The following is a 19356-nucleotide window of genomic DNA, read 5'->3' on the forward strand; positions in this document are numbered from 1 at the left end:
ATGCACTAACAATTTTTACACAGGAAAAAGAAATGAACAACATAACATCACACATACCATGAAAGACTAACTTTCATTCTTTTTAAGGAATGACTTACTAGACAGGTGGTTGGTAGCTTGTGTTGGAAGAACTTTGGGCACAATAGGACGAGAAACAGCAGCTTTTGTCAGTGAGGACTGGATCGGCCGAAATGAACCTCTCCCTGTGGTGAAGAATGAAATACCTCTCAAACAAATGAGATCTACCATCTTTAAAGCAGAGCACAACACAGTTTAGTGGAAGCAAAATAAATACACTTCAAGCAGCACTGAACTTCCATGAACGCAAATAGTGGAGACAATTAAACAAGACTTAAATAGTAATGCAAGCTAACCAGTGCCTTATCACAAAAATGCAACAGCAAACTGTTAGTTGAAGCTGCTTTCCTCATTTTAAATGAGGGTAACTTTTAAGCTCTAGTGTTGATTTTGAGAGATTCAAGCTGAGATGAGACAGTATCTTGAGGCGTTGTTGTCGAGACATCACGAGTAGTGTAACAGTAGGAAAGGACAAATGGGCAATATATTGCTTATACTGTATGAAATTTAAACAGTATCTCAGGTACTAGGAAAGGTTTTTTATAAAATCTAAACAAATTATTACATCCTGTAGGAAAAAAAAATCTTATCTTAGTAATTTATTCCAAATTGTCTCCTTGTACAGACCTCCTCACTCTTCCCCATTTTCAATGATGGGAAATGGAAGAAAAATAATTCTATTGTAACCATGACTTGCTTAACAATGATCCAGGACAACAATTCTGTCATCTTGTAGAAGTGACTCAACCAATTGATAAATGACTTTGTGGTTTTGAAAGGATATTTGCCTCTTATTATATAAGTTATTCCTTTATGCAGTATAAAGAGACACTTTCAAGTCCACCTCATGGCAGCATAAAAGTAACAGAAGATATGTGGAACTCACCTGTAATAGACGAGTTGGATAGGATAGAAAAGGAACAGACATGTTGGGATGGATTTCCAGATGGCCTGGGGAGCAGAGTTCTCTATGTGACAGAAAAAACAGTAAATCAAAACATATTCAAGCAGAGAACAGAGGGTAAAGCTGATCTTCTAAGGCACAGAAGTTCATGATACCTCCCAGAATAAGGAGCAGAGTATTTATACGGTGTGACTGTGCAATCTTGAAAAAGAAGCTACAGATAGGAATCATGTTTCCTCTGTAAACTACCATAAAAGAAAATTTCCACATGGATAATTCTCAGACAAATGTGAATTAAAACTAAATTCCTTTCTGATTATTCTTGCAGTAATTTTCTCTCAGTTATAATCTCTCAACAAGTTACAGAAGTGATATTAAGGACTAGACTATGTACAAACTGATCTTCTGATCAGAGTTAAACAAGAATGAATTAAATAGGCAGTTGTATGTATTCGTGAAGTTTACAAACAAACGGAATTGCACAGACCAGGGTATTTCACTACCAGAAATAACCTCTATGTAATTTCTAGGTCTCCTACTCTTATACAAAGCAGAAGAGACCAAAGTGCATATTGACGCTTGGTAACTTCCTCTTCTCCAAACAAGTTTCCATTATTCTCTTTCTAAACTATTTCTTGTTCTCCACCTGCCACAAGTCCCTAGAACAGGTCTGTGGTTTCACAGTGCCAAGAATCTTTCCGCTAGGATTATAAAAGTAGTCTAAGTGAGTTTAATGCTTGCCAAACTCTTAAGATCCATGACAGAAGGCTAGTTCTCCCATACATCTCTTTGAAAATTACATTTTTCCCCCTGTAAGTCAGTGTTCTTTCAATATTTGGTTTTATTTCACTACAGTATTTATACCCATCCCAGTTTCACAGTCATTACCAAGTAGAAAGGTGGAAAAAACATCTAAAGGGAGATGTTGTTGCAGTAGCACTGACAGCTCTAACAATGACAGATCAGGATACCACATGAACATGCAGCTTGTGCCAGCAGGCCCAAACAGCAGTACCTGCTTTCAGATAAGGGTCTTTTTTATTCTTTCCCAAACTACCACACACACGAGACTACTACTGTTGACATTCCTCATACAGAGGATATATTATGGCTCGTTATGACATAGACATCTATTTCAGTTCAGCTCAAATCATTTTAACCTTACTGTAATCTGCTCAAGAACAAAACAGGCATTTTACACTTCCAACTTATTCTGACCTGTACTACTAACGGCTTCCGCAAGTGCCTGTTCCGTAACTTCCTTGGCTTTGGCAAGAAGAAGTCTGACTGCATCTGGAGAAGAACAGGAAATCAATTAGGAAGTATCCTAAGCAGGCAAATGTAGCATAAATTATATCCTCAAACCTCTTTTAAATAAAACTGTAACTATTAATTAATATACTGATTTGTTTCAAAGTGTGTAATATTTTTCTTGAAACTACCTTTAAGTTAAACATATCTCACTGGATTTTGATATTTTACACTAACATATGTATCATTTAACTGAAAGCTCCTCAAACACAGTCCAGTAAAAGAAAAGCCTCATGGAATATGGAAATCCCATTTCCTTAACCCAAAAGTTAACACTTCAGATTCATATCCCAGAACTTCTGCTAGAGCAGGAACATTTTCCACTAGGAACGTATTATTTTTTTTGTTTTATGGGGACAAAACTTTTTCCCCCAAAAAAGCCATTTCACTACTTAACTACTATAGCTTGATATGAAGCTATTACTGAGACTGTATGTATAAAAATAACTATTTCAATCAAATAGAGCAACATGGCTGTATTAAAAATCAGTTGCACAAGAAGAAGGGTATCAGCTTTGCCAAGCCTGGCAAATATAGTTTACTGGAGCAAACTAGAGAGTGAAGCAGTTTCACCAGGTTGTGTGATGGCATTCAGGTCTGAAGAAGTGATGACACTTCAAAGCATAATCATGTCATCAAAATCTAAGCTCAGCTGATACAGTTATGCTTAAACATCACCAGAAGCACTGCTTCATGAGGAAGCATTTTCTGATGAAACAAAAAACCTCTAATCCTACTGCAAGCCAGCTCAGGCACAGCATGCTACTTTCTTCATTTACTGATCTCACTTACACTGATTGTGTCTAAGTGCTGCCGGAAGGTCAGCTCTGCTTCTTTACTAGGCAAGAAGAGTTTCCCGTGGCGGCTGTTGGGTGGTAGAGTTGTAGGAACTGCAAAGAGTCCACCATCAGCATCGGTGTTTCCAGAACTTGAAGGACCAGCCACCAAGAGAGGTCTAGGGAGGTTTCTCAAACCTAGAAGATTTCATCAGCAATTTAAATTAAGTGGAAACAAGAAGAAAGCAGCTATTTACTAACTGAAGGATCAGATGGAGAGCTAAGACACGGGTATTCTGGTTTTGCCCCCATTTGCGACCTCAAACAAATCACAAAACTCTCAACACTTCAGTTTTCCCACCTGTAAACTGGCAATATTTACAGGCTTCACAAGGAGAGCGCAAACATTCACTTGCTTTGGTATCTTTGGATGAAGGGGTTTAAATGCAATTTTACACTACTAAAGGAAAGAGAATCTAAGCACACAATTTTGAAACCCCGTACCAGCTTTGTTAACCAGCTAATCTGTTCAGTTTGTAGAAACACTTGAAGGTCCTTCTGCTCTGCAAACTATGTGTTTACCTGATCCACTCCTTTTGTAGGGCAAGATAATACAAAAATAGATTAATTCTACAATAAGTATTTTTTACTTAGACATCTCCTCCATCCCCCACCCTTAGTGTGGTAATTCAAAGTGCAACCTCAGCAAAATGATCCTGATGACAGAGAAGTGAAAGAGCAGGGATCATTTACCAAAAATACTTCACAAAAGATGGAGTGTCTTAGAAATGCGTATGTCACATTAAATAATATCTTCTCTGAGTAAAACTTCTTTCACATTTAACTTCAAAAAACAAACAAAACCACGCTGTATTATTTCAGTGCTGTGCAGGCATCCAGTTAGAATGAAAACCACTGCTGCTGGTATGTGATTATGAGATAACTAAGAAGCGTACCTCTCTTCCACAGAAGTGCCTGCTTTAGTTACAATGCTGGGCTTCATTACAATAGACAAAAATGCCTATTTTCACACTCATGCTTGCCATGGAGATAACAGTGAGGAGGCAACAGTCATCCAACTCACCCAGAAGCGGAAGAGGCAAAGTGGGCAATGATTCTCAGCAATGCCTGCTTCCTCCCTGGGCACGTGAACCACACAGCACAAGCTTGGGCCATCCTAACACAGAGATGGTTACACACAACACTATTCCAGAAGAGTTTTGAAGAACAAACTTCACTTGCTTAATAAACAAACAGGAGGTGTTATTATCCTCCTATTTAAAAAGGAAAATTGCCACCTGCCATTCTACACTGCTTGTTTGTTTTTTTCCACAGGACAGTTAAAATTACAGCATGCCAGAGGATCTAAAAAGCAGCTAAATGTAGAATAAGAAGAAATACATTTGTCTCTCCTGCCTGACCAGGAGTTAGAGAGAATTGTTCGTACACAAGGTATTCTCTTAAAAGTCTGCAATGGGATGAACTAAAATTATCTAATGCTATTTTATAGATAACTATTATAGGCTATGTTCCATCACAGTTGTTGTTTCGCTCTTTTCTAAATCTCTTTGCATGACTCTTTTTAACCCTTTTGTTTTTTTTTCTCTCCTGCTAGCTGTGTGCCTTTTGTAAAGCTACCAGTTTGTCAACACTTTCAGTTCTGTAGAAGACAATCTATTTACTTCATTTCCTACTGAGAAGGCCAAATCAACTTATCTTTATTAAAAAAAAAAAAAAAAAAGACAAAAATGAAAATGCAGGTTGTACCTACACAGACTTGGGACCTAAGTCTATGAGGGAATGTAAGCCTGAGCTGTGAGAGATTTTCTGGATTGTAAATGATATTATTGACACGTAGTTTTTCAAGATTCAAAGAAATACTGAATTTAGGACAACCCTAAAGCAAATTAACATGTACCAATGTTCTTAAGCAATTAAATTCATAACAGCAGAACCCTCGTTCTCCCAGTGTTACCTTACTGGAATGCATTCATCACGTATGAGGCATTAATGGTCTCATCTCTTGAAATGTATTTTTACGAGCATTCACCTGAGGAGCTGGAAGCAGCACCAGGAGAAAAAGTCTTGTTGTTGCGAAGGGCAGACTGATTCCGCGTGCAGCCTGGACTTCTGGTGCTGACGGCAATCACCTTTCCTGGAGGAGTCAGTGACTGCTCCTCTTGAGTAGGCTTTATAGGTGATGTGGCAACAGAGCTCATCTCAGGGGTCTAAAAATGTGAGTACATTAAATGAATATTGTGTATTGTTACAACAAAAATGTGGTTAAACTCATTCTACTTAGGAAACATTAAAGGTGTTTTAGTGTGTCAAATAGCACTCTAACCAATACCTCCCAACGTCTGTGGAAGAAAGCTGAAATTCCTCCAGTGGGCATTTAGAAGTGTTAAATACCATTGGTTCAATATCGTTAATTTACGTTACAACCACGTTAGAACCCAACAAGCTTCTTACACTGTGCTGCACCACCCCAGGGGGGGAAAAAAAAAAAAGCAGAGGTAAAGATGAAGATTTGTCACAGTAACAAAAGAGGGGTTGCTTTTAATTTAGTAGGGATTTTCCTGAACTCTAATAAACCAGAGACCTCTTCTGGATGGAAATACACCTGGACAAAAATATTTTGCTGTTAATTCTGATTGAATAAAGATGAACAGTTTGTAAAGCTTTTCCCATTCCCTTTCATATTTCATGCTGTAACTCAAGAATTAAACCAGAAGCACATGGCAAGGTGCTTTACTGATTTTCCAGGCCTATCCAGTTGACTTCCTTTTTGTTTATATGGTTTTCTACAAAATGCTCCCTTTTTAAAAAATCTGTGTGTAACCACAGGCATAAAATTATCAACCTAAGCTTGACTGCAGTGCAATTTGCTACAGTTAATTTTATGCCTGTAATATTCATTTAAAAGAATGATCCCCAGAACAGCTGACCATTTTCGCTTTGTTACATATTATCTTGAGAAAGTTGTAGGGATCAAGACAAGCAATCCTTTCTCTGCTGAAGTACCCTGTGGCAAAAATATTATGGTTCGCATCATTATTTGATGAAACAGAGGTTTTAAGAGATGAAACTTTCAAAAAAAGTCTACAGCACTTTCAATTAGGCAGTAAATATCATCCTTTTCCCTTGAATGGGTGTGTCACTCTTATGACATTCATTGCCACAAGATGTGTATCTACCTCTTTTTCTGAAATACAGAGTGTATAAAGTGATATTTGACAAATAAAGCAAAAGGTTACTTCTTTTTATTGGAATATATGTAATGATGCATATCTAAAGTAATGCCAATCTTTTCCAGGTGTATGACTTGGCTTTGATTAAGACGAAGTATGCCGAAGTGACAGGAAAACACTTGCAAATAATAACTACCTCGTATCATGTTTTTTGTTTGGAGTATTAACATGAGAGAGAAGAGAAAACACCTACATGTCTGATCTTTTGAGCTCACTGTAATACTACTGAGACTCTGACTCATGCCAAACAAGAAACTAAAAGGTACGTTAGAAAAGCAGGTGCAGCACACTGAGGAAAAGTCTGCCCCGTAGCAATCTGTTTTGATTTTCTTTTTAAACATAGGAAACTCCAAGATCTTGACATAGCTGGTCATTGATTTACTATGAAAACAGCAACAGGAATTATTCCCCAGCTCAAGTAAGATTTAGCATATGGAGCATAAAGAAGAGCTACTTACTGGTTTGGGATTGACTTCAGTAGAGATGAGTTTTAAAAGGCAGTTTAGAAGTCTCTGCTTGTGAAAAGTGGTACATGCAGGAACAGCACTTGATTCAGATGCTTGCTCCCTAGCATCCTGGGTTTCTGGCTCCAAGACAGCCAACCAGTCATATTCCAGCTGCAACTTGTTCGGTTTGCCCATCATGAGGTAGACTTCAGCCAGCGTAAGGCTCTCGGAAGTTCGTAGACTCCATCCTTCTTCTCTGACTTGTTGAGAGAGCCGGCTCGGGTCATCCTTGAGAGACTTTGTACTAGATTGTCCCTGAGGTGGAGGTGGAAACGAGGAGCTCAGCTTCTCTTGAGAATCCTCCGTTACTGCATCTGTTATCTCCTTGGTACAAGCATCGAGCTGCTGACCCTGGCTGTGGCCAGCCTGAGCTTCGCATCTGGCTGGGCCACTGCTGGGTGAAGCCACACCACCTCTCAGCAGCTGCGAACAGGACTCAGATGTCTCTGTGCTCCTCCCGCTTGGAAAAGCCACGGGAGAAGTATCGCCAGCTGCTGGAGCAGAGTCTTTCCCATGCGGTTTGTCTGTGCAAGAACATTTCTCTGGGACAATCAGGTCCTGACAGGACTTCATGTACCGTGGGAATGGATCGAGCAGAGAGAGCTCCTCGACATCAGGGATCTTACTGCAAGCACAAGCTGTGCTGCACGATGCTGGTACAGTTGCTTGGTCACCAGCCAAGGCCTCCCTGCCTTCCACACAGAAGGCCACTGAGCTCAGCTTCTCATGGTTCCCTCCTGGATCTTGAAGTCCAGAAGGTGGTTTGCTGAGGGAGTTAGTGATGCCAAGACTTGAGGCTGTTCCTTCTGCCAGACCAGCCTCTGGAGAGCCATCTTCAGTGCCTGCAGGAGCCTCAGCTGTGGGATGAGGGGTTCTGCTTGATTCTGTAGTGCTCTCTGCCCTTCCAACGCTCTTACCTTCTGTTCCCCGCGTGTATTTTAGTTGTCCCCTAGCTGTTCCCTGACCACTCTGTATACCTAGGATTTGTGCAGGGGGCAGTAAGTGAGAGTCTTTTGTGTTCTGTTTGCATTTGCCAGTTTCCTGCCAATGCACTGTGCAGAAAGCCTTGGAGTGAACCACTCTGGCTACCCCAGGCAGTGGAGTGAGTGTACAATTCTCTCCTGGAAAGAGATGGAGCATCACCTTCTCCTCTGAGAAGCTACCTCTTGATTCTGAGTCTCTGGAGTCTTGAAGCTGCCGTTCCTCTAGTGTTTTACGCTAAAAAAGCTGTGTTAAAGACTACAACCACCATCTGTCCCCTCATAACAAGTATTCGATGGCCTATTTTGCAAGTTAAGTTAGTAGCTGATCAAGGATATGTTCTCTATTCAGCATAGATATAAGGGCTCTGATCAGAAATTAGTCTTGCTGTGTTGATAAGGACTGTATAGAAAACACAGGCACAAACTAAACCTACGGTCCAGAAAAAAAATTACTAGTCTCTGCTTCAAATAGCATTGCAATAGGAAAAAAAAATTCTTGCATAGTGAAACAGACTCCCCTTTCTGCGCAATAGCCTTCATTTCACATATTTTGGCATCTTTCAAAGTTCAAGTGCTATGTGAAACTTCTTCCAGGCTCACAAATTAAAGAAAGATGCCTGAATTAGAGGACTAAGAACAGGATACAGCATACCAGTCAACAGGAAAATACACGGCTGTTATCTCACAGCTAGTCTCACAGGTCTGCTTCTACTCCTTGAATCAAAGCTCAGAGGTAGGAATATCTCTGTAACGAGTTCTGTGGCTCAGACAGCATATAAAAACTTAACAGGCAGCAGCAGCTACCTAAAGAAGAAGCTTAAATGTTCATTTGTTGAAGCTGCATACAGCAAGTGGAAAGATCCATTCCCAATTTCCTTGCTGAAACTGTAAATCAACAGTTAATATCCAAGCTTCTACAGTGCAGTCACCCATCTGTGCTGAAACACACCACGCCCACTTTTTAAGGCAATGAAATAAAGGCAGGGAGCTTCACTTATTACTAACTAGTTTTTCAGAGGACCACAGCAGAGAAGAGTTGAGGTAAAAATGAAATCCTGCACAATTTTCCACAAAAGACTCCTGCACATTAGTGATGCTGAAATGCTGACCTCTGTTATTATTCAAGCATGAACTGGTAAATTTGTTAGGTAGACTCACATTTCTGATGTAAAGCTGAACCTAGAATGGGAATGGAATTGCTTCCAGGACAGAGCACACAGAACAGAGACTAAACAAGAAAAGGATACGATGCGTACTTCATGGAGGGCCCACTTCTGCTTCAGGAACTCAATGAGGCTGGAGACCTTCCGATGCAACTCCACAATCATCCTGTATGCAAGGTAAAGCAGTGGAACAGATAAAAATGTCAGCAGAAATTCAAATCAGACCCCCAGTGCTAGAATAGGAATTAAGGGAAGAAACTGGCATTCTGTGGCACAGAGAGCACAGCTGCCACTCCCAAACTGTAAGAAAAAAAAACAACGCAACAAAAAAATACTGGCAACATTAAAACGTAAATCACAACTGTGAATGATCTGAAAGCCTATCAGACAAATCTGATTGCTGTGACTCAAGATACTAGTTTCTCCAGATGCAAGAAGATGAGAAAAGATGGCAAGATTTCGCTAACCTGCAGTACTGCAAGCAAGGCACAAAGCTATCAAATGAAATATACAAAAAGGAGGACAAAATACTTTTACACTGCAAACCTTCATACTCCTCTCTGCATGGTATTTGGTCACTACACTGAAATGTGCTATTTGAAAGAGAAATCAGCATCACAGAGGCCTGGTTGTTTTCTGCCCTGAGTTTTGGACCAGCCACAAGTACTAAAAGGAAAAAACACTGATGACACTGGAACAACAGCACCAACTACATTTTGCAGGGGGAATTTAAGTTAAGTATCTTCCTTCTTGCTACCACTGTGTTGCAGTTGACATATTTAGACTCCCAGCCTAAAAGGAGAGCAGGCACCTCCAACCATCGCTTCACATCCCTTCCCCATGCCTCTGTCACGTGGTATGTTCAATACAAACTTCAGTAGCACTAATGCTGCACATCTCTGTTCTACCTGCACTCTGACACCTGGGTGGAAATGGCACCAAGTATATTCATCTCCAGCTCCAGTGTCTCCTATCACTACTCAAATCTAAAGGTATAAAGAATAACGGTAAACTAAATATCAAGTTCGATATCTCACTATCTACACAAATCATACGCTCTGGTTGTACAAAGGCTTCAGACTAAGTACATTTAGGCAAACTGCATCATCAACTGCACCATCTAGATCACAAAGAGAACCCTGAAGGGACAGCAAGATGCTAGAACACTGTCCCTGTATTTCACTGTTCTATACTGAGCACTAAAATCAGCTCTTCATTACCTAAGCCGTGGATTCTGGGCGAGACTCTGTACTCGAGCCCATGCATGATTATTTCGTGGCTGCAACTCCACGGGAACCTTGAGAGGAAGACGTACTGGCTTCTGGTCCTCTTCATCACTAATGCCTGAAGGGAGATAAAGCACAAAGGTCAAAGCAAGGAAATTTCAGGCAGAATGCTATATGCTCAATTACATGGAAGAATAAAAAAAGCATCACAGACATCAGCACCATCTGCAGATGACTTAGGCAACCCAGCTGCAGCCATGGAGGGAACTTGCTTCCTTAGGTTAACTCCTGTTGCAATTCCCCCTCCCTCCCCCAGCCACTGCAGTAGTACTAGAGGCTCCCAGCTGAGCAAGCACTGTCAAAATCAGGTTGCTGGAAACTCCAAACAAGTACAATAGTAAAATATTTCAGATCTTTAAACTACACTGATTCTACTTATTGAGGGAGGGAGAGAAAGAGAAGTCACACAGCTGAACTGGAGAAGGTTATTTTTTATTTTTTTTTAAATGTTCAGTGCTAAACAACATAGTGCTCTTTATTTACTGGCACAGGAGGAAGACTAATTTTGGAATATAGTGAATGGAAACCTGGCAAAGCAGTAGTGATCTTGTCCCGTGTAGCTGTTTCTTCTGTAATTTCACTAGTACTGTACACTAAGAATTAAAGAGCTCAGTGGATCTTAAAGTTAGTGGGATTACACAAACTAACGGGATTATGTAAAAACAATGGGGACGTATTTGTGCCCAATACAAATGCAAAACAGCACAAATTCCCCTGCCAGTGATGCACACATCAAAACAGGCCTACTCTCATATTCTTCCAGCCATCTGTTAGAACTCTTTCACGTTTCAGCATCTTTTACTTACCATCTGGATCACAGAGTTTCTTCAAAGCCCTGCACATTGGAGCTTTGATACGAAGGTTTCTGCCTTTGTAACGAACAGTTGTAGCCCTGGATATATTGAAAGAGAAGTATTTACAGGCACCATTACCAAAAGTTTGGGAATATGTATCTATCAGTGACACACAGTCAAATACAATCATCTCTATAGAAATGAACAAAGACATTTAAGGATTTACAGTGCAGATTCACAAGGGCGTAATAGAAAAAGAGGGCAGAAATAGAAAGGGCAAAATAGAAAAACAGTTTGAAGTTTTTAAATGGTCTTCCAGTGGCACAGTGCTTTACCAGATGCTTATCTATGGTATTTCTTTAATTGTTTGTTTCCTTTTTTTAAACACTCATCCACAAATCCCATAAGTTTACAAAGATACCCAAAACTATTTATGTTTTGTCTACTTTTTTTTTTTTAATCAAATGTAAAAAAGGTTGCAAAAACTAAGCTAAATAAAGATTTTTCACTCCTAGAAGTGAAACAAAACAGAAACCTTTGCTCTAAATCTATTTAAATAGGTTCCTGAGCAGTTCTAACACACTGCCCTAAAGCTTTGTTTCTTGTTACGTATTCTAATCACACAACCCAGACACATATCATTACTGTAAAAAAAAAAATAGTAACAAAGACCGGTCAGATAACGATTCAGATTCTCCGTAGTTTTTAACCAAGTTCATTTTTCACAGTTGCCCAACTTAGTGTTTTTGAAAAATTCTTTAAGCAACTTGTGTGGGCCAGTGTTGTCTTGAGCATGCTGAACTACTCAGATCAGTTACAAAAGCTGACAGAACAATTCTTACATTCCCCTTGGACTTAAAATATCTAAACTTTGATCTATTTTCTGAAATATCGCTGATTCATGCAGCTGCAAACTAAAGACTATCCACTAGCCTGATCTTACAAACTGTCAAAGTTTTGAAGACACAGAAGCACAGCATTGAATGGCCTTAGCTTCACTAACCAAAAAAGGACGTTTCACACAAAGATTCTGCCATTATATTAAATAACCAATTGATTTAATTTTCAAGTGCTCTTTACTACCTGTGACCGTGGTTGTAAGTTTAACTAGGAATATGTTCAACATGGTTTTGCTATGAGCATCTCAGTCATTTTTTCATACACCAGACAATTATTATAGAAAGCCTGAGTTGATGTGTAACACAGGAAATACAAACACTGAATTAAAGTCAGTAATTCCAGGGTCTAGACTCATCGTGCAAACAAACTGCCAGACAGATCCTCATAGTTTTTTAGCTTCTCTTGATCTTTCTTACGAATCTAATTATGCTGATGTTTACCTGCTTCAGGAGTTATCATGTGTTCACATTCCCTATTCTTACTTTCTAAACAACCACTTCCATAGTGACAAACTGCACAGACTGCATTATACTTAGAGGGAGAGGAGTATCAGACTTGAAAAGAAAAAAAACACGCTAGGAACTAAAAAAAAAAAAAAAAAAAAAAAAAAAAAAGAACTGCTTACAAATAGACAGAGTGATCACAGAATTCTAATGCCACCGAGAGAGATGGAAGGAAAAAGTTTTATATGATGGGTTACATGCAATTTATAATGGGTTATGTGCAATTTATTTGCTTGAGAAGACATAGGGCTGCCCTGCGCATGTAGGGAATTAATTCAGATAGTGGAAGCATACTGGTGCTAATGAGGATGAAAATGTGAGCACGTTTTCTTGCACAGTTTATGCCAGTATGAACAACAAAGTTTCCCAACAACTAGGGTAAGAGATGCAGGAGAACAAAGGAAGCAACGATGAGTCTTCCACATTGTAGAGAAAAAGCCTACGCAAGAGCAAGTGTTTCTGAACTGCCCAAGAATGTAAAAATTTATAAACACTCTACATTTTGGGTAGAAGATGATTAGTAGTAATATTTTCAACTAGAAGGATTCTGACTTTCAAAATGGTTTGTTACAAGACTGGATTTTATAGAACAAACAGTTAGACTGCATACAAATTATTAGCCCTCATAGGCAATTTAATTACAGTAACTCAGGCCTCAATAATGTCAAGTGCTAGATTAATACTATAGCTTGCTAAAAACCTCCTTTACTATGGTTTAGACTATTTAGATGACACAGTACTAGAAAAGCTCTCCAGTACAACAAAGAGGGACCAAAATGACTGCCTATAACCTGAACTCTAGATGTACAAAAAGTTAACTTCTTAGGGAAAGAAGGCTCAGTCTGGGTCATTTTAATGGATAATTCAAATTTAAGCCATTTGTTTAAAATATTATTTCATTATATGAAAAAAATTTACTGGTATGATTTTCTAATTTGTACAAAGCCCAAACTAAATGAAGATTTCTGTTCTAATTTCAAACTTTGTAATTAACAATAGAATGAACAAGTGATTTCAAAAATGATGACATTCACGACCTGCAACACAACAGCACACTGTACAGAGTGCAGCTCTCAGGAGAATGAAGCCTAGTAACTGTAAGGCACTCACTTGGGAACTCAATTTGTGAGCAATGAAGGTGCAACAAAAAGTAGCCAGTTTATGTAAAGTGAAGTCAAAAGTCAGCAGCTCTCTCCTATTTGCAGTAAAGTTTACTTCATTAATAATTTGCTACAATAATGTACCCTAGAAGGACAAATGCCAATAATAAAAAGGGATCTGTAATAGAGAAAATGATGCTGTTTTCAAATCTCTTCTGAAGACATGTTCAGGACAAACCAATGTCTGCTGAGCAGCCACAATTTGGAAGAAATTAAGTTTAATGATCACACACCTTAATGACAGCTGTTGAAAGATACTTCACTGTAGAATCCACAGACTATAAAAGCAATGCTGCTTAGAGAAAAATGCCCAAATATCAGAAAAATTCCCTCATTTTGTGTAGTATGGCAACTTCTAAACAGTTCTGTATTCTAAAACTACATTGTCATCAAAAAGGAACCCCCACTGCCCATAATTCATTCTTGAAGTGAAAGAGACTACTCATCCTCAAATGAAGTAGATGCAGAAGTGACTAGAGGGCTGTGGCCTACAGCACACTGGAACTGCTGGTGCATGTCTGAAAGTCAGGATTCAGGAGCACTGTTGGCAAAACTTTTGGAGATGAACTATATTGAACTATATTCCCTATACTTAACATACTTGTAATGCCATTAACTTCTGTAAAGAATCCTCTTTTAATGAATTTCTTAAAGCTCGCCTATCCTTTCTAACTAATTAATGGCTTCATGGAAAAAGGGAGAGAAAAAAAACATACAGAAGAAACTAAGAATATCAAATGTCAAACTCCAACTCCAAAAAAGTAAAAAAGGTACCCTAGACTCTAGATGATGAATTCAACAATTAAGCTGATGAACAATCCAGTTTTCTGAGTTTCAGGAATAACTTATTACTTACCCAGCCTGAATGAGCTCATTGAGTTTAGCTGCATTTTTGTCATCCATACCTTTACATGAAAAGAGATAAAATAGTAATTAGAACTTAAAGTGATATAGTCATGACTGTTATTACTCTATTTTCATAATATACAAGCTTTACACAGTCCTTGCCTTGCCATGAAAATTACATTTTACTTAAGGATTAATTAAGTGATCCTAGTTTAGGTGCTACAGACAATTCATACAATTCATACAATTCATAAATTCATACATACAAATTCATACAATGGCTCTGGTTGGAAAGGACCTCAAAGACCATCCAGTTCCAACCCCCCTGCCCTGGGCAGGGATGCCACCCACGAGATCAGGTTGCTCAGGGCCTTGCTTAACCTGCTCCTGAACGCCTCCAGGGATGGGGCACAACCTCTCTGGGCAACCTGTTCCAGTGCTTCACCCAGGTTGTTGTGCGTTACTCTGACTCTGAAGTGTTAAAAGAAAAGCTTCCTCATCTGCCTGCTCAATCTCTGTTGCTAAGGCACCACAGAATAATGAAAGAGCACTGAGCATTCGCAGCTCTGGATGCAATAAAAAGAAAGTAAATAAAAATAATAAATTGCACGTATAACCTACACCTTTCTTCCATGCGCTATACTGGACATTTTAAAATAACTTGATTTCTATTCTCTATGTTATGCCCAAACCTATTTACTGAACAATTAACATCCCTCTGGCAATACTGAAATCATTCCTGACATGTTTTTAATTCTCCGTAGCTCTACATAAGGCACCCCTACTTCTGGGAAAACAGGACTGGGTGAAAACCACAAAAAAAGGAGAAAGAAACTACTTTCACCAGCTGTAGAAAAGATCTCTCATAAGCTAGGTGAAAAGACTTGCTGCTCAGGTCCATTTGGTCTTGAGGAGACTAGAATTGTTCAAGTGGGTAAAACATTGCACTGAGTACCAAAGTTATAAAAAGACCGAAGCACAGAGTATGCATGCATTGCCATGGTGACCGTGTAAAACCTCGTTCCCAGTCAGAGCCATGGAGGGTCTGCTGATTCTTTTAACACAAGATGTGGAAAAAAGGAAGAACCACTAATACTAATTTATACTGGCAACGCAATCTATCTTGCTTCTGACTGTCTTGTTACTAACAGCTCAAAATTGCTTCTCCAAGATGAATTAACATAGTGGAGATCTTTGAACAAACAGAATAAAGTCAGTATGAACGTTGAAAATAGCCTAGTTCATGATGCAGTACAATGAAAACCCATGTGTGAAAATAACCTAGCAAAAAAAAAAAAAAAATCTGCAAAAGCATCACAATTGCTTTAGGAGTTGTACACGTCCACAACTTCCTCAATTTTTTTCCACTCTGCAACTAGCCTGAGTTTACAAAAAAGTCAAGGTATTTTGATGACTTTCCACCTCTCACAGAACAAGTGAAATGTAGTACTTCACTCTAACACCAACTCTACAAAAAACTTGGGGACAAATGAAAAAAGTACACAGAAAATAAGGTATACATTAAGGGACTGGAGCATGCAATGCTTTTTACTTTGCCCATTCTCCAAGCTGGTCACATTAGAGCTCCCTCTAGTCTGGAAGCCATAAAGACCACGCCAACGTAGCACTAAGCCTCAGATCAGGAACCTCGCTAACGCAACTGGTCAGCTTGCAGAAGACAGGAGCACAGGTTAAGGTGCACACTCATCCATCTACACTCCTCTTTATGGACACAACCAGCCTCTGGGGTGGACAAGGTCAGAATGCATTCTGGTTAGCCAGTAAGGTTATTATTTCTGATTATGATTTGTAACGCTTTTTCATCTTCAGTGTTCGTTGTTATTTAATGATTTGGATACTGACTTAGAGGACGGTACCATCCCAGATTTTTACAGTGTAGGCAGAAATACTCATGAGGGCAAACAGTTTTCGATAATAAAACAGATGGATAACCTAAACTGCATATACATTTACCTGTCACCTGTGCACTGCATTCCACAGATAGCAAAAGCTAAAGAAATCTGTCAAAGAAAAAGGGGACTCGTGCAGTTGACTAAGAACGTTTTTAGAAATACAAATACACTTAATGAAAAATACTAGTACTACACAGACTACTGCCATAGAATACAATGAACACGAACTCCTAATAACACAACACTTCTGATTCTACCATATAAAAAAAAATTTCAGTCAGAGGAAATTCATACTTACATCCCCCAATCTTTTTCCTTAATTCCCCATAGCAGATTAAACCATAAAGCTCCAGGGATGACTTTTTCAGCCCTTGAGAAAACACTGAAAAACAAAACAGGTACATGTGAGATGACATTATCCACACTGTAGTTACTCACCTCAACACTGAAAATTAGAGTATACTGTGAAAAGATGAAATGATTCAGATTTTCAGTGATGAGACAAGCATCTTATTGAAGGCAAGTCTAAGTGGTTACACAGAATTTAAACATCCAACGGTTCAATATGCAAAATAGAGCTAATTCAGTTGCATCAACCTTAGTATCACAAAACTGTTCACAATTTCTAAGGGAAAGTACAGTTGCCCCCAGAAAATGCATACAGAGCTTTTGCTATATGAAAATTAAGAAGTCTGAAATTTCCAAAACTCATACTGGCTTTTGTGCGTAAGAATGCACCATAGAGATTTAATGCAAATTCTAGATTCCATGTCTTTAGCAGTATCATTCCTTACCCCTCTCCTTCCCCCTTTCTCATCAACACACATCATATAGACACCATTATTTCTAAAAGATCTAGAGCACCCATACCAGCACTGACAGTGTAGGGACCAAACAGCAGACAAGGATTTGGCTGGATTGACACAGCCAGAGAGCTGTGGTCAATGGCTCTGTGTCCAGGTGGAGGCAGGTGATGAGTGGTGTAACTCAGGGATGTGTCCTGGGACCGGTGCTGTGTAATATCTTTGTCAATGACAGACAGTGGGATCAAGTGCACCCTCAGCAAGTTTGCAGATGACACCAAGCTGAGTGGTGCAGCTGGTACACCAGAAGGGAGGGATGGCATCCAAAGGGACCTGGTCAGGCTGGAGAAGTGGGCCCATGTGAACCTAATGAGGTTCAACAAGGCCAAGTGCAAGGTGCTGCACCTGGGTGGGGGCAATCCCAGACATGAATGCAGACTGGGAGAAGAACTCACTGAGAGCAGCCCTAGGGAGAAGGTTTTAGGGGGTCTGGCAGACAAAATACTCAATACAAGCCAGCAGAACACACCTGCAGCCCAGAAGGTGAACTGCATCCTGGGCTGCATCAACAGAGGAGAGGCCAGCAGGTCAAGGGAGGTGACTGTGCCCCTCTGCTCTGCCCTTGTGAAGCCCCACTTGGGGTCCTGCGTCCAGATCTGGGGCCCCCAGCATAAGAAGGATGTGGGGCTGTTAGACTGAGTCCAGAGGAGGAAGGCCACGAAGATGATCAAGAGGCTGGAGCACCTCTCCTATGGGGACAGGCTGAGAGAGCTGGGGCTGTTCAGCTTGGAGAAGAGAAGGCTCCGGGGAGATCTCACTGTAGCTTCTCAAAACTTAAAGGGGGATTATGAAAAAAGATGAAGAGTAACTTTTTGCTCGAATAGATAGTGACAGGACACAGAGGAATGATTTTTAAACTGAAATAGGCAAGATTTAGATTAGATGTTGGGAGGATATTCTTCTCTCAGAGGGTGGTGAGACACTGGCACAGGCTGCCCAGGACAGCTGTGGGTGCCTCATCCCTAGAGGTGTTCATGGCCAGGTTGCTATGGTGCGGTGAACTAATATAAAAGAAATGACACTAGTACCATTTTTAATAAGTATTTTTTTTTTTTTAAAAAAAAAAAAAGAACCTCAGTAGGGTCATATTAATAAACATACATCATATTCACAGATACCCTATTCAGTACTTACTTTTTCATTTCCTTCACTCCTACCCTCCACTATGGCACTAAAAGGCAGGACTCCAACACTCACAAGACTGAGCTCTACACTAAGCCCACTTCATTGCATACTAACCGTTATCAAAGTCAATGTACTTTGAAATCTTGTGCCAGGTGCGGTAGTAGAAATGGCGGACCTGCTCTTTATTCTTCACCATGCTTGCTGGCTTGCCTTTCTTCTTGTATTTCAGGGCAATGTTGTTCTGGATAGCTTCAAAGTCCTTTCCATGCTGAAGAATAAGTAAAACAAATCCAAATACTCATAACCAAACTTATCCCTTGTCATAGGACAACTGAAACAACACACAGGATTTTGAGGTTCTTGAGGGAAATTAGATCTCAGTGATAAACAAAAGTCCTCATTATCAGAACTCAACAGCACAGGAATGACAATGTTTTCCTTTATGTTACATAAAATGTATTATAGATACCAAAGAAATTATATTTTCTTGATTTTTTTTTTCAAAATAAAGAAATATAAGTTGCTAAAAACCTTTTAAAAGACAACTTTGCTTAAATGCACTGAGTACCAGAATTGAAAATACTGACTTTCTCACTTAGCTTTCTTCACTTTCTGCAGCATTTTTCCTCTCCTCTGTCCTACCTTCACTTCTGACTTGGGCAAATGTTATATTTAATAGCTTCATTTCTATTTACAGTGAATTTCATATTCAGGTTATTAGTGGTAAAAAATTTGAGTTTCAAATAATAAGGAAGAGTTGTTAGGTTTTGATTATTTCTTTTGTTTTCTTGTTTTGTTTCTTAAGCAGAAAACACCCTTTTACATTAAGTTATTTAGAAGCTTATTCTCAGGGTAAAAAGAAGACACGTTAAGTGTCCCCTTAAATTATTTAATTCCCATAAAATCCCTGGAGTCCAAAAAAGGGAAAAAATAATTTTAAGAACATTACCACTGAATTCCTGTATCATAAAATTTCTCAAAATTCAAACACTTG

At 39.3% G+C, this 19356-nt stretch overlaps 1 protein-coding gene across 4 annotated transcripts in view; it reads right to left on the reverse strand.

The window, feature by feature from the left end:
* CRAMP1 (cramped chromatin regulator homolog 1) overlaps positions 1-19356 on the reverse strand; it is a 42839-nt gene that overhangs the window by 10527 nt on the left and 12956 nt on the right. For all 4 annotated transcript variants that reach the window (XR_003500656.3, XM_027468937.3, XM_027468936.3 and 1 more), the window contains exons 4-15: positions 18477-18630; positions 16673-16756; positions 14472-14520; positions 11065-11150; positions 10193-10316; positions 9057-9138; positions 6779-8044; positions 5120-5297; positions 3086-3267; positions 2201-2275; positions 965-1046; positions 99-203 (exon numbers count right to left, since the gene is read on the reverse strand). Coding sequence is in view for 3 of the 4 variants with exons in the window: in XM_027468937.3 (XP_027324738.2) it covers positions 99-203; positions 965-1046; positions 2201-2275; positions 3086-3267; positions 5120-5297; positions 6779-8044; positions 9057-9138; positions 10193-10316; positions 11065-11150; positions 14472-14520; positions 16673-16756; positions 18477-18630 (2467 nt within the window). In the remaining variant the exon portion in view is untranslated. The remainder of the gene's footprint in view (positions 1-98; positions 204-964; positions 1047-2200; positions 2276-3085; positions 3268-5119; positions 5298-6778; positions 8045-9056; positions 9139-10192; positions 10317-11064; positions 11151-14471; positions 14521-16672; positions 16757-18476; positions 18631-19356) is intronic.

The sequence above is a fragment of the Anas platyrhynchos genome, chromosome 15 (genome assembly GCF_047663525.1).
Source record: "Anas platyrhynchos isolate ZD024472 breed Pekin duck chromosome 15, IASCAAS_PekinDuck_T2T, whole genome shotgun sequence".
In the NCBI taxonomy this organism is placed as follows: Eukaryota; Metazoa; Chordata; class Aves; order Anseriformes; family Anatidae; genus Anas; species Anas platyrhynchos.